This window comes from Zootoca vivipara, chromosome 6 (genome assembly GCF_963506605.1).
Source record: "Zootoca vivipara chromosome 6, rZooViv1.1, whole genome shotgun sequence".
In the NCBI taxonomy this organism is placed as follows: domain Eukaryota; kingdom Metazoa; phylum Chordata; class Lepidosauria; order Squamata; family Lacertidae; genus Zootoca; species Zootoca vivipara.
The window spans coordinates 94,564,315-94,576,652 of record NC_083281.1 but is presented as its reverse complement, the minus strand read 5'-3'; the positions used below and the strand labels follow the sequence as shown (position 1 = coordinate 94,576,652).

General features: G+C 47.3%; 1 protein-coding gene across 1 annotated transcript in view; it reads right to left on the bottom strand.

Moving 5' to 3' along the window:
- The window catches only part of ARID5A (AT-rich interaction domain 5A), a 33,097-nt gene extending 21,055 nt beyond the window's left edge, over nucleotides 1-12,042 (bottom strand). Inside the window, exons 1-2 of the mRNA XM_035117546.2 lie at nucleotides 11,379-12,042; nucleotides 1,848-2,005 (exon numbers count right to left, since the gene is read on the bottom strand). Coding sequence (XP_034973437.1) covers nucleotides 1,848-2,005; nucleotides 11,379-11,382 — 162 coding nt within the window. The 5' untranslated portion in view covers nucleotides 11,383-12,042. The remainder of the gene's footprint in view (nucleotides 1-1,847; nucleotides 2,006-11,378) is intronic.
- Nucleotides 12,043-12,338: the final 296 nt, after the last annotated feature.

The following is a 12,338-nucleotide window of genomic DNA, read 5'->3' as shown; positions in this document are numbered from 1 at the left end:
TGTTGGAACCTGAGCCTGTTTGTTTAGGACTGACAAACTAGCACTTGAAACCAGAGTTTGAACTTGATTTTCAAACCAAATTCAGCTAACTGGGGTTCGCAGCTATGTCTGAATTTACAGACCACTGACAAACCACATTCTGGGCCACTGCTCCAGTTCAAGATGTGAGTGCAGAACACATGGAAAAAACGAAACAGACAAGCAGGTCTAATCCGCTGTATGCTTGTACATCTGGGAGATCAAAGTATGGTTAACCCAAACCATGGTTTCACAAAATCCAGCCTCTATATTGTGTCTCCTCACTCAATTCTTTCAAAGCCCACAGAGTCTTTGCTTACTATTTTAGTCCTTGTCCCAAAACAAAATGAAGCCTAAACACCTGAATCATGGCCACTGGTCCCATCACCTCCTGGCAAATAGAAGGGGAAGAAATGGAGGCAGTGAGAGATTTTACTTTCTTGGGCTCCTTGATCACTGCAGATGGTGACAGCAGTCACGAAATTAAAAGACGCCTGCTTCTTGGGAGAAAAGCAATGACAAACCTAGACAGCATCTTAAAAAGCAGAGACACCACCTTGCCGACAAAGGTCCGTATAGTTAAAGCTATGGTTTTCCCAGTAGTGATGTATGGAAGTGAGAGCTGGACCATAAAGAAGGCTGATAGCCAAGGAATTGATGCTTTTGAATTATGGTGCTGGAGGAGACTCTTGAGAGTCCCATGGACTGCAAGAAGATCAAACCTATCCATTCTTAAGGAAATCAGCCCTGAGTGCTCACTGGAAGGACAGATCCAGAAGCTGCGGCTCCAATACTTTGGCCACCTCATGAGAAGAGAAGACTCCCTGGAAAAGACCCTGATGTTGGGAAAGATGGAGGGCACTAGGAGAAGGGGACGACAGAGGACGAGATGGTTGGACAGTGTTCTCGAAGCTACGAACATGAGTCTGGCCAAACTGTGGGAGGCAGTGCAAGACAGGAGTGCCTGGCGTGCTATGGTCCATGGGGTCACGAAGAGTCGGACACGACTAAACGACTAAACAACAACAACAAACAAACACCTGAAATTTAGAGCAAGTGTGACAGAGTTAAGCTGCATCTAGTACCGGTATTATGAAGATAAGCCTAAACAAGTCTTCTATGCCTTCCTGCAGTTTGTTATAATATCCAACACTGGACAAACTGTGGTTAATCCAACCTATGATTTGTTGAAACAAGCCAACTTCAAATGGTAGGTTATGAAACTAGCTTGTTTCAACAAACCATAGGTAAGAGTTTATGTTTTGGCTGGAACACTAAACAATGGTTAATCTAGAATGGAAGCAGAGGCTTTCTACCTCCCATTTACAGCCAAGCCGGAGGTGTGTAAGCGTAAGGCTTGCTGAGGCTTTTCCTTGTGTGAGTGCTGCCTAAGAGTGTTCGATCTAGACCAGGAAAAGGCAGATTCAAAGCCCCAACCAACCACTAAGCTCATTGGGTGATGCTGGACCAATCACTAATCTTTCTCCCAGAACTTGTCATGTCTCTGTCATGTCTGCTGTTGAAAATTTAGGTTGCAGGCTAAATTTAGGTTGTATGTTTAGTATATCATGGCCATTCATGGCACCCGTTAAATAATTAAACACATCCAAATCTAGAGTTATGCCCATGCCAGCAAGTTGTCTTCCAGGTGTTTTGGACTACCACTCCCATCAGCCCCAGCTCTGGAGGGCTACAGGTTGGCAAAAGGTTGGTCTAGCTGTGATTTGCAAAGGCCAAGATCTAAAGGTTTTGAAAGAATATCACCACAGATGTGTTAGGATTCAATTCTTGGCTTTTGTGATGCGATTATTATTACAATTTTCACTCACCACTTCTTCCAGCTTCTCTGGAGAGTTTTGATGCTGCTCTTCAGCACCAGGACTGCCCACTGCGGTCTCTTCTGCCAGGCACAGCACCAGAGCATTCTGGGATTCACCCTCAGCCATGGGACTGGTCTTCTTTTTCCGCTTGCCTTTAAGGCTGGGTGCTGCAACAAGGGAGAAGAGTTGAGAAGCCATTCAGAACCCAAGACCCAAGTCCCATTCCCCTCAAATCAAGAGAGCTTGAGTGACAGGGACCCCTGCCCTAAATCCCAGCAATATCCAAACCCACCTCAGGAAGACCAAGGAGGAAACACTCCCTGGAGACATTTGAGGCAGAGGAGACGGGGCTGGGATCTTTTAGCCACAGGCCTACTGCCTACAGCCACCTGCTCCTATGGAGTAGGGGCAAAGTTCAGAGGCGCTTCATATGAAGGCAAAATCAGATTTGATACTGGAATCTCGGATCAGTCAGCAGACGTGAATCTCGGATCAGTCAGCAGACGTGAAACAGCACTGCCCAAAATGTAGAGGAGCAACCTCCAGTCAGCATTTGGCCACCTGCTGCCTTTTCTCCTCCGCCACCAACTTAGCCAGTCACCATAAGGCCACATTCACTCCATACATTTAAGTGCTATGCTACCAATTTACACCGCCATGGCCTCCTCAGAAGCATCCTGGAAAGTGCCATCTGCTCAGGGCGCTGAGAGTTGCTAGGAGGCCCCTATTTTCCTCACAGAGGTACAATTCCCAGAGTCTCCAAGAAAGAGGGATGAAGCCACTTTGAGAACTATTGCTCTGTGAGGGGAAACCCTCATCACCCTTAACAAACTGCAGCTCCCATAACCCCTTGGGGAAACCATGGCTATTTAAAGTGGAATTGTACTGCTTAAAACGTATGGTACAAATGTGGTCTAAATCTCAACCTATGTGGCCCATGGATTAGCTCTCTCCAGCTCCAGCTCTGCCTCAACAGCACCCAGAATTTATGACTCCTCCATGGCCTGCCTTCTGACAAGAAATTCTGGGCAGGAGACAGCGATGCTTGGCTCTAAGGAGGGGCCCCAGCTGAGACTCCGCTGCCCTGGCAACGGGAGTGGTTTTCTTAGAAGAGATGTCTTCTTTGACGCATGCAACTCAATGGTTTCCTGCTTGGAGGTGCAACTGCACAGGAGAGCAAGTGTGAATACGGCAGACAGGCAAGACTACAGAGTTTCCACTTTCGCTTTCAAGGTGGTTTCCTGAATGGTTGTGAGCCTTGCCCCCACCAGCCACATCCTTCCCTCCTAGACGCTAGTCAACCAACTGCCACAAGCAAGCCCTCCAAAGTCCACTCTCAATGCAAAAACCGCCTCCTTTTTGCATGTGGAGATGCAGGGAGCCTCTCGCGCAGTCAGGGGTTTACTGAATATGCCCATCATTTCCAACTGACAGTGCAGCTGAGGGAGGGTGAAGCCAAGATGGGCTGCTGGCAGCAAAACAACTCACCTGATACTTGGGAAAGTGAAAAAGCCTCACTCTTGAAGCTTTCATCCAAGTCAGGGAATACTGTGTCACCTTTTTGGCCGCATGCTCTAACCATTTTATGTTAATCTGTGCCTCTCCTGCCAAAATGATTAAAATGGAGCAAGAGTAAAATGAGTGTCCACAAATATTTGAACCTTTTATGACTCACTTTACACCAAAGCGATTTACAGGATAAAAGATTTGCAAAAATTTACATAATTAAAGAACTATCAAAAACTACATACCGTAATTAAAAGTGACGATTCAGAAATACTAGTTAAGAAAGCATTTTTAGGAAGGCACCTTATACAGAGTAAGACCAGCAACCCCTCCAGCTCCACATTGTCTACAATGACTGGCAGTGGCTCTCCAGGTTTCAGACAGTGGACAGTGGAGATGCCAAAGATTGAACCTTCTGCATGCAAAGCAGATGATGCTCTAAGCACTGAGTTACAATCCTTCCCTTATCCATTTACCAAAGCCTTATTACCACAAAGTCAACAGAATGCTCTCAAAAATTCACCTGTCTTCACTTTCACCATTCAACATGAAGTTCAGAAACAGAGAGAATTTTTACCTCAAAATTCAAGGGTTTTCAGACTTTTTGGTATCTTGTCTGGTTTCTGGCAAGTGCCAACTGTCAACTGCTAAATCACACTGAACGTTATCAGTCAAATATTACCGCCTGCCAACACTCAAAACCACCGTTTCATTACTGCCAAATGCCAAGCAAGAAACAGTGAAATCAAAATATTGCCACATGTCAAAACAACTATTGAATACTCAGTGAATATTAAACATCCAGGGAGTATCTGGAGAACATTCGGTACCTAAAAATCACAGAGGACAGAATCTGGTTCAGATCTCATCAGAACCACTCTCTCTCTCTGTGGCCTGAGGTGACCCACACTCCGTGATCCTGAGCTTTCCATCTGCAATACAGTGGCAATTCTGACAGACTTATTGTAAGATTTCCTGCGGTAATATTTCTGAGGGACTCTGGACACTCAAAGCTTGTCCATCATTCTCTCTCACTAGCCAAAACAAAGCAGCACTTGGCAATATTTTGGGAAGTCTTCTGCATCCTTGGCCAGCCTTAACTTTACTTGAATCCTGTCCAAGAAAACCAAACTGGTGTTTCTTTCAGAGAGCATCCCAGGGAGAATGGAGGTTATGGTGGCTTCCCAGGAACAAGCAACTTCCAGCTGATGATGGCAAACGTCATCATTTGGTAGAGCTGCATCAGGGCTTTTTGTGGAAGGTTTTGACGTAGAAACATATACTACATATATACTACTTGCATACAGTCATCAGGAATGGTAACTCACAGAGATGATGATGATGATACTTATATGCCACCCATCTGAGTTGTCCCAGCCACTCCAGGTGGCTCCCAACAAAAGAATAAAAACACAGTAAGATAACAATTAGAAACTTCCCTGTCCAGGGCTGCCTTCACATCTCTTCTAAAAGTCCTACAGCTCTTTATCGGCTTGACATCTGATGGGAGGGCGTTGCACACAGTGGGCACATAAGCAAGGCCCTGCACCCACATATTTACAATCTTCCCAGGTGGAGAAAAGGCCCATTTCTAAAAAGAGGCAAAGCAGACAGGGGCGGGGGTGGAAAGAGGCTGGGGGTGACAAATGTTTTATCCACCTCACTCCACCACCCATATTTCTGGCCACTTTTGTCCCTTTGACAAACATTTCACCTTTCTATGCAAGCCAACTGCACACTATTCACCACATGTCAATGGGGGGGGGCAAGGGGGAGACTACAATGGGGTGCAGAAGGCTTTAATCACTCCAAATGTGCCAAATTCAGATACACAAAGCTCTCTCCCCACACCAAATTGAGATTTGGCTTTTGTGACGAGTTTTGCTGTTTTATTTTTCTACATTCTTTGCTATCTATTTGGAAAATGTAACCTCTTTTTTATTCATTCCTATTTCATGTTTTATTTTTATGTATGTTGTCTCCACACCTGGGAAGCCATTTCTCCTTTGCCTCTGTTGACCTACCTGTGGTCATCTATGTAAAAACCTTCTCAGTTTTGGAAAACTTTAATCCGCATCAGTGACTGGGCTCCTAGCACATGACACTGCAATAGCTGTTTAAGAAATCAACAAAAAGTACTTTGGACACACAAAACTCCAAACCCAGGAGCAAGAGGAAGAGGCAGGCTGCTCTCTCTCTCTCTCTCTCTCTCTCTCTCTCTCTCTCGCCCTCTCCCTCTCTCTCTCTCTCTCTCTCTCTCTCTCCCTCTCTCTCTCTGGAGGAAAACAGAAGGCTAAGAGTTTTGAGCCCTTTCCAGTCCTCTGCCCCCTCATCCATTTCCAGCTCATGTTTGCTAACACAGTTTGTATGTTACCCTCCCTCTCATACCCCCTGCAGGAGTCAGTGAGCTCACCCCAAACACTCACATACTGTACAATTGGGGGGGGGAGCGAGAAAGAAGAAGAAAATTATAAAAAGGAGGGGGGAAGCTTTCCAGTTTAATGTTCTCTGGAAATGAGATCATAGCCCATGGCAGCCAAAACAAGTCCAGCTTCTGAGAGGATTACTGGACATGATGACAACTTTGGGAAACAAAAAAAGAAAAAGGAAAAAAGGAAAGGGTGGGGAGAGAGAAACCAGCTTAGCCCCCTTTAAGCTTTCATGAGGAATTAAAGGAGGCATGGGGAGGTGGGACTGGTAACACACACACCCCCTAACTCAGTGCCATAGCTGCCAAGTTATCCCTTATTTTAAGGGATTTTCCCTTATGCTGAATAGGCTTCCTCGCGAGAAAAGGGAAAACTTGGCAGCTATGCTCAGTGCCAAGGTGAACATCTTTTATGAAAAATGTGGACGGGGGCAGGGCAGGGGGAGTAAAATACCCATGAAACCCAAACAAGTTAAATTGGAAGCAGAGTTGAAGGCTTAGACAGGAGGAAGGAAACAACACAGGATGGTCCCATTTCTCTCCTCTGCACCCCCCCCCACAAATGCCCATCATTCACTTCAGAAAACATAGTCTGGTTTGGAGTGGGGCTTTTTGGGGGGGGGTGCTATCTAATAATGTTTGGTTGGTATTGGGAACGAAAGCCAAAACCAGCTGATTTTCTTCCACCTGCTACCTCCAATATGATTTATCTAGAAAAGTCACCTGAACCCCCTTGCCACCATTTAAGGGTTTTTTTTGGGGGGGGCAAGTGGTGAATTGGCTGCTTCTGCTGCAAAATCATGTGCCGTCCCTGAACACGCCAGGCTCCTGTTCATGAGACAGCCCACTCCCAAGCTCTTGCAAACCCAAGAGAGCAACGTCCATGCAAGTGGGAATAGCAAAGCACTTGCTGCAGAAAGCCAGCCCTCCACTTCATATGGTTTATGACCTCGTGTGAATTGGAAGAGAAGGAGAGGGAACTGATCTTTCTGCCCAAATCCCCCCACCTAAAATGGTTTTAAATCTAAACCCGCAGCTCTGCATTTCAGTTTCCTTTGACAGTCGTAAAAACACCTGTTTCTTCAATTCACTCCCGGCCCCCACCATACAAAACAGCTGCTTGTGTGGCTTAAATAAAAACAATTGTTTTCCATCCACAGTTGTGGAATTGACGCATGGATGGTAGAGGGGTGCACACCAGCTCCACAGTCTGTAACCTCAGCAGAGAGAGAGACAAAGAGAGGGAGAGGAATGCGCTGACCTCAACCCAATTATTTGTCCTTCCATCTGGGGCAGATTTAAGGCTTTTGAAGTGAGGTGCTTCATCCCAGTGCATGCCCCAAGTGGGGTAGTAGCAATCAAGCCCATTTTAGAGATGAGGAAACAGAATAAGGAAGTAAAATAATGTCATGCGGGAGGGGGGGGGTCAGGATGGTGTCCTCCCTTCCAGAAATACTGAAGGGGAATTAATTACTTTGTCAAACAATGGCAGGTTAATTTATGGAACTCTCTGCCACAAGTCATAAGACTTGCTCACATAGGTCACACACACACACACACACAATATGGAATAGACTTCGGGTTGTAACCAATGGTAGTCCTGCTCAGAGCAGACCCTCTGAAGTTGATAAGACATGTCTAACTTGGGTTTGTTCCTTTCAATTGGTGTACTTTGAGTAGAACTTAGTTGGATACAATCCATGGGGGCCACGTCAATGGCTCATAACAACAAAGACCAATGGAACCTCCATCTTCAGGGCCACTCTACCTTTGGCTACCAGATGCCAGAGACCAACAACATGGGGAGGCCAGTCTCTTGAGGCCCTGCTGATGGGCCTCCCAGAGGCATCAGGTTGGCTGAGTAAGAAACAGAATGATGGGTTCAATCAGGCATAGGCAACCTTGGCTCTCCAGATGTTTTGGAACTACACCTCCCATGATCCCTAGCTAACAGGGCCAGTGGTCAGGGATCATGGGAGTTGTAGTTCCAAAACATCTGGAGAGCCAAGGTTGCCTACGCTTGAATGGACCTTTGGCCTGATCCAGCCATGGCAAATCTTATAAAGGAAGTTGCCCAAGGAGAGATCTCAGAACAGCCATTTCAGAGCTGCTATTTGCAGCCTCTTTCCAGAGAAAGCAACTTAAAAAAACAACAATCCAGCAATACAAACCTCAAACACAATGACAAAACATCAGGGAATGAATGGGGAAATAAGATTGTCAGTGCCAGTAAGTTAAAAAAAAACACAGTTAAAGAGAAGAACCACAGATCAGTTTCAAAACTTCAGGGTGAATCATAGAAATCAGACGCAGCTTAAAGGCTGTGAGCTCATCATGTTTGTTGTTCTCAGAGTTGGAGGAGCAAGAAGGAGGAGTGGTCTCTGTAGAGCAGGGGTGGGGAAACTGTAGCCCTCCACAGAATCACAGAATTGTAGAGCTGGAAGGGACTCTGAGGATCATCTAGTCCAACCCCCGGCAACACAGGAATCCATGACAGATGGCATCCAACTCTGCTTGAAACCTCCAATGATGGAGAGCCCACGACCTCCCAAGGGAGACCGTTCCACTGTCAGAAAGTTCTTTCTGATGTTTCGTCGGAATCTCCAGAGCAGGAGAAAACAAGCTTGCTCCATCTTCCATGTGACAGCCCTTGAGATATTTTGTTTAACTCCAGTTCACCACTGACCAGGCTAACTGGGGCTGATGAGACCAGAAATGTGTGGAAGGCCATGGGTTCCCCAGCACTGCTCCAGAATATAGACCCCTGTCCCACCCTAGAAACACATGAAGCGGACTTGGACTGAATTGGACAACTGGTCCATCCAGCTCAGTGTTGTCCACACTGACCAGCAGCTGCTCTCCAGGGCGTCAGGCACAGCAAGGGTATTCCCCCCCCCCCAGCCCTACCTGGAGATGCTTTGGGGGACAACCTGGGAGCTTCTGCATCTCCACCACTGAACAACGTCCCTTTCACAATGTTATCTGGCCTCCTACCAAAATTTAATCAAAGTATAGCTTTTAAGAGAGCAGCATTAATCACTGTTTCGCTCGTAAGGAAGTGAAGCAACGAGACCGTCAGTCTGCATTTCATCTCAACGGCATTGTGACACGCAGCCTGAGAAGGCAGAAGACCAGCAGGCCACACCATCTCCAGAGGGAATATCCCGCGAAGCACATTGATCTCTCAGCATCACCAACCAATGACCTCATTCTATGTGTGGGATTTTCCATATAGCATGTGGAAGATCAGGGAACTTTGGAATAACCAGCTGTGGATCTCTTGCATAACATGTAGGTTGGCCCCAAGCATCCACACCTGTGTGGCCCATAATATGCCCAGCGCCAGGAGAGAGATGTGATTCCACAGGAGCACAGAAAAACCAAAGAAAGTGGTAGTGGGTCCAGAAACCAGCAGCACACTCCCTTTTAGAAGAATAAATAAATGTGCCCACGCCAGCTCCCAAGGCTGCAGCAATATCCTTGAAAGCATGCGGACCACTGCTTCCGACTTCTCACGAGGAATATTTTCAGTGGTTGGAGGTGGGACTTCAGAGCATTTGTCCCTCCCAAGAAGAACAGATTATGCCAATGAGAAACAAAAAGTTAGAATAAAATTATGCAAAAGTAAGAGAGAAGATCCGCGAACGCGCTCCGCTTGTGGGATTTTATACAGGCTGCAGAATTCAGTTATTCTCAGTGCAGGATTTGGAATGGATGAATGTAACAGTTGAAAATGGGGGTGGGGAAACTGCTGGCCTTCCAGATGTTTTGCCAGACCCCACACTTCCAATTGCCTCTGACCACTGGACAAGCCGGCTGGGACTGATGGGAGTGAAAAGTTCAACAGCATCTGGCCTAAAGGAAGTGGAGCGCATGTGAACAAGGGTGATTTCTTAAAGAATACACAACTGCAACACCATTCTGAACTGGAAGAGCTGAGGCGGCGCTGGCATTTCAGAATTCCCTGGCTCCTGGTCAGCACTTGCTTTGCCAATGATGCCAGTATGCGGTTTTATTTTGCGGTGATTTATATCTCTCTTTCTCACAGGGTCAACGAGTTCTTCCACTCCTGGGTATGGCAAGCAGCCAATGAAAGAAAGGAGGCTCAGTCCTTCCACAAGCAGATGCACTATTCATTCAATAAAAAAAAATGTTCTTGGGAAAATGAGAAAGGTCAACAACCTAGAAAAACATCTCTGGGCTGATGCGGAAGCAGCAGCCGAAAGCCGTTAGCATCTTCAAAGAATGTAGATCAAGCCACTTTCAGGAAATGACAGAGTACAATACACCCAGGACTGCGTGCACACACTTCATTCAATATATCACATATTCTTTTAACTCTTTAGGGACCGTGAGATTGGCAGGGCAGGAGTGTGGCGGGACAGGGAGGCCTCTTCTGGGAATACGGGGGAGGGGGGGTGGCTTTTGCTCACAGCTGACACAATAAATTAGCTGAGAACAGCAAGAGATTTAAAACCACAACAGGAAAAGGAATGACCAAATATGAGACGGCAGTGCTGAAATTGACTAAATTTGAAGGGGGGGGAGGGTGAGAAGAGAACTGAAATCAAAATTACCAGAAAGTCCAGGAAGGACTTTAAAAAATCCGCGGAGGGGGGGTGGTAGGTGGAAATCTCCTTATAAGTACTGGGAAAACACACAAGAAAACTTCAGACAAAGTTTATGCTGGGTTTCTTTTTTTAAGGATCCAATCACGTGGACGTCGTTGGCACGCACCATGTTCCGAATACCAAGTGTGTGGCTGTGGCGGAGCGGGGGGAGCTTGTTTTGTTTTAACAGCAAACTAAGACGATTTCCAACAAGAAAACTGGCTGGCTCGGCAGAACGCCTTCCCCCGGCCTCCCGCAACGCGCCCTCTGTTCTTTCCTCCACCTGCTCAGAAATGCAAACTCAGTGACTTTTGCAACTTAATCGCCGCCAATTATTATATGCTGAGCCGCGCAAAACGGGGAAGAGGATTTGCATAGAGACCGGTCCGATAGTTCTCCTGAGCAGAAAAATAACAGTCGCACATCGCTTAGACCCCCCCGCCCCGCCCCAAAGCGGAAACAACAGAAAACAACCCGTCCCTAAGAATAAGGCAAGCTCCGCCCGCTACCCCTTCCTCACTTTCCCTAGGGGTAAAAGTCGGGTCTTCGCGGATAAACGGGATTCAGGAGAATTTTCCCATGCGGGTCAAAGAAAGGAAGCCTCTGACGGGAAGCGGCTTCGTTTTATTGCAACCTATACTCGCTAGAAACAACTATCCGGAAACAACTAATTGTTATAATTGATCTCCGAGGAGGGAAAATGCGTGTTCCCCCCACTACAAACACCCAAAGTTTTCCCACCTCCACACTGATCAGAAGTCTCCACTCCAGCGTAGGTTCTTAAATGCAAACAAGACTTTAAATAAGAGCAGGGGGTCAAAACGTACCCTCCCCTATTGCCCCCCATCCCTCACTTCCCCGGCGATCGCTTCTCCGCCAGCGAAAAGGAAGCGCCTCCGAACAAGTTGCTAGTCCTCAGCGCGCCCCAGCCGCCCGCGTCCCAACGCAGCGCCCGGCTCCGACCTCGATCCCGCCCGGCATCGCTCGCCCGCTCACCCATCGCCCGGAGCGCAGATCCTCCCCGGCTCCGCACCCGCCGCAGCTACCATGTGATGCTGAGTCCGCACCACAACTGATCCAGCAGCGCTTTCCCTCCGCGATACGGTACTCGCCGGGCGCCTCATCCTGCGCGCTGATAGGGCGGCGCCGAGCGCCCGCCTCAGGCGATTAGGGAGAAGGGCCGTCACTCAGGAGAAAGAGACCCGCCTGCTCGGTCCTAGTGGATTCTGGGAAGTGTGGTTCTGAGAGAAGAAAACTTATGCACCATTAATTTAAAAAAGGCGCTTATTGTGGTGTCTTTCAATCATTCCCAGTGGGATAGCCATCCTTGTTTGCTATGTTGAAAGTAACAACCTTCCCTCGGATCCAGGTGTGCTCTGGATGCTTCAGTTGACATCTTGGGACTGCTGGGAGTTGTCCGAATCATCTGGAGGGCATCTGGCTGGGAATGGCTGCTTAGGGGTACTGAGTATCCAGGTCGAGAAAAGCCACAATAGAGATGGCAGAAGAATCCCTCACAGAGTCATTGGGGATGAGGGTAGTCCAGCACCTCTGGCGAGCACCAGGGTTTGCCCCACCCACCCTGTTTTAAAGGCAGGCCCCTCTGACATTGGCACAGCATCCTTGCCTCCAGAAGTCCAGGGCTGGCTCAGATCATGGCAGATCAGCACTTGCTGCCTTCACTGGCGGGAGACTTGTGGCCTCAAATGAGTGGTCAGCGATCAAATAAAGATTCTTATTAATATTATTATTGCAGATTTGTTTCCCTGCCCATCCTTCACTATATGCTCTCAAGGTGGGTTACAGCAATGTAAAAATACAATATTAGAATCCATTGAAACAACTGGCAAAAGAATAATAAATGCAACTGCAAGCGCATTCTGAACACCTTCAGAAATAGTATCTTGCTCATCCTTACAACAGCCCTATAAGGTAGGCAGTAAGTAACTTGCACAT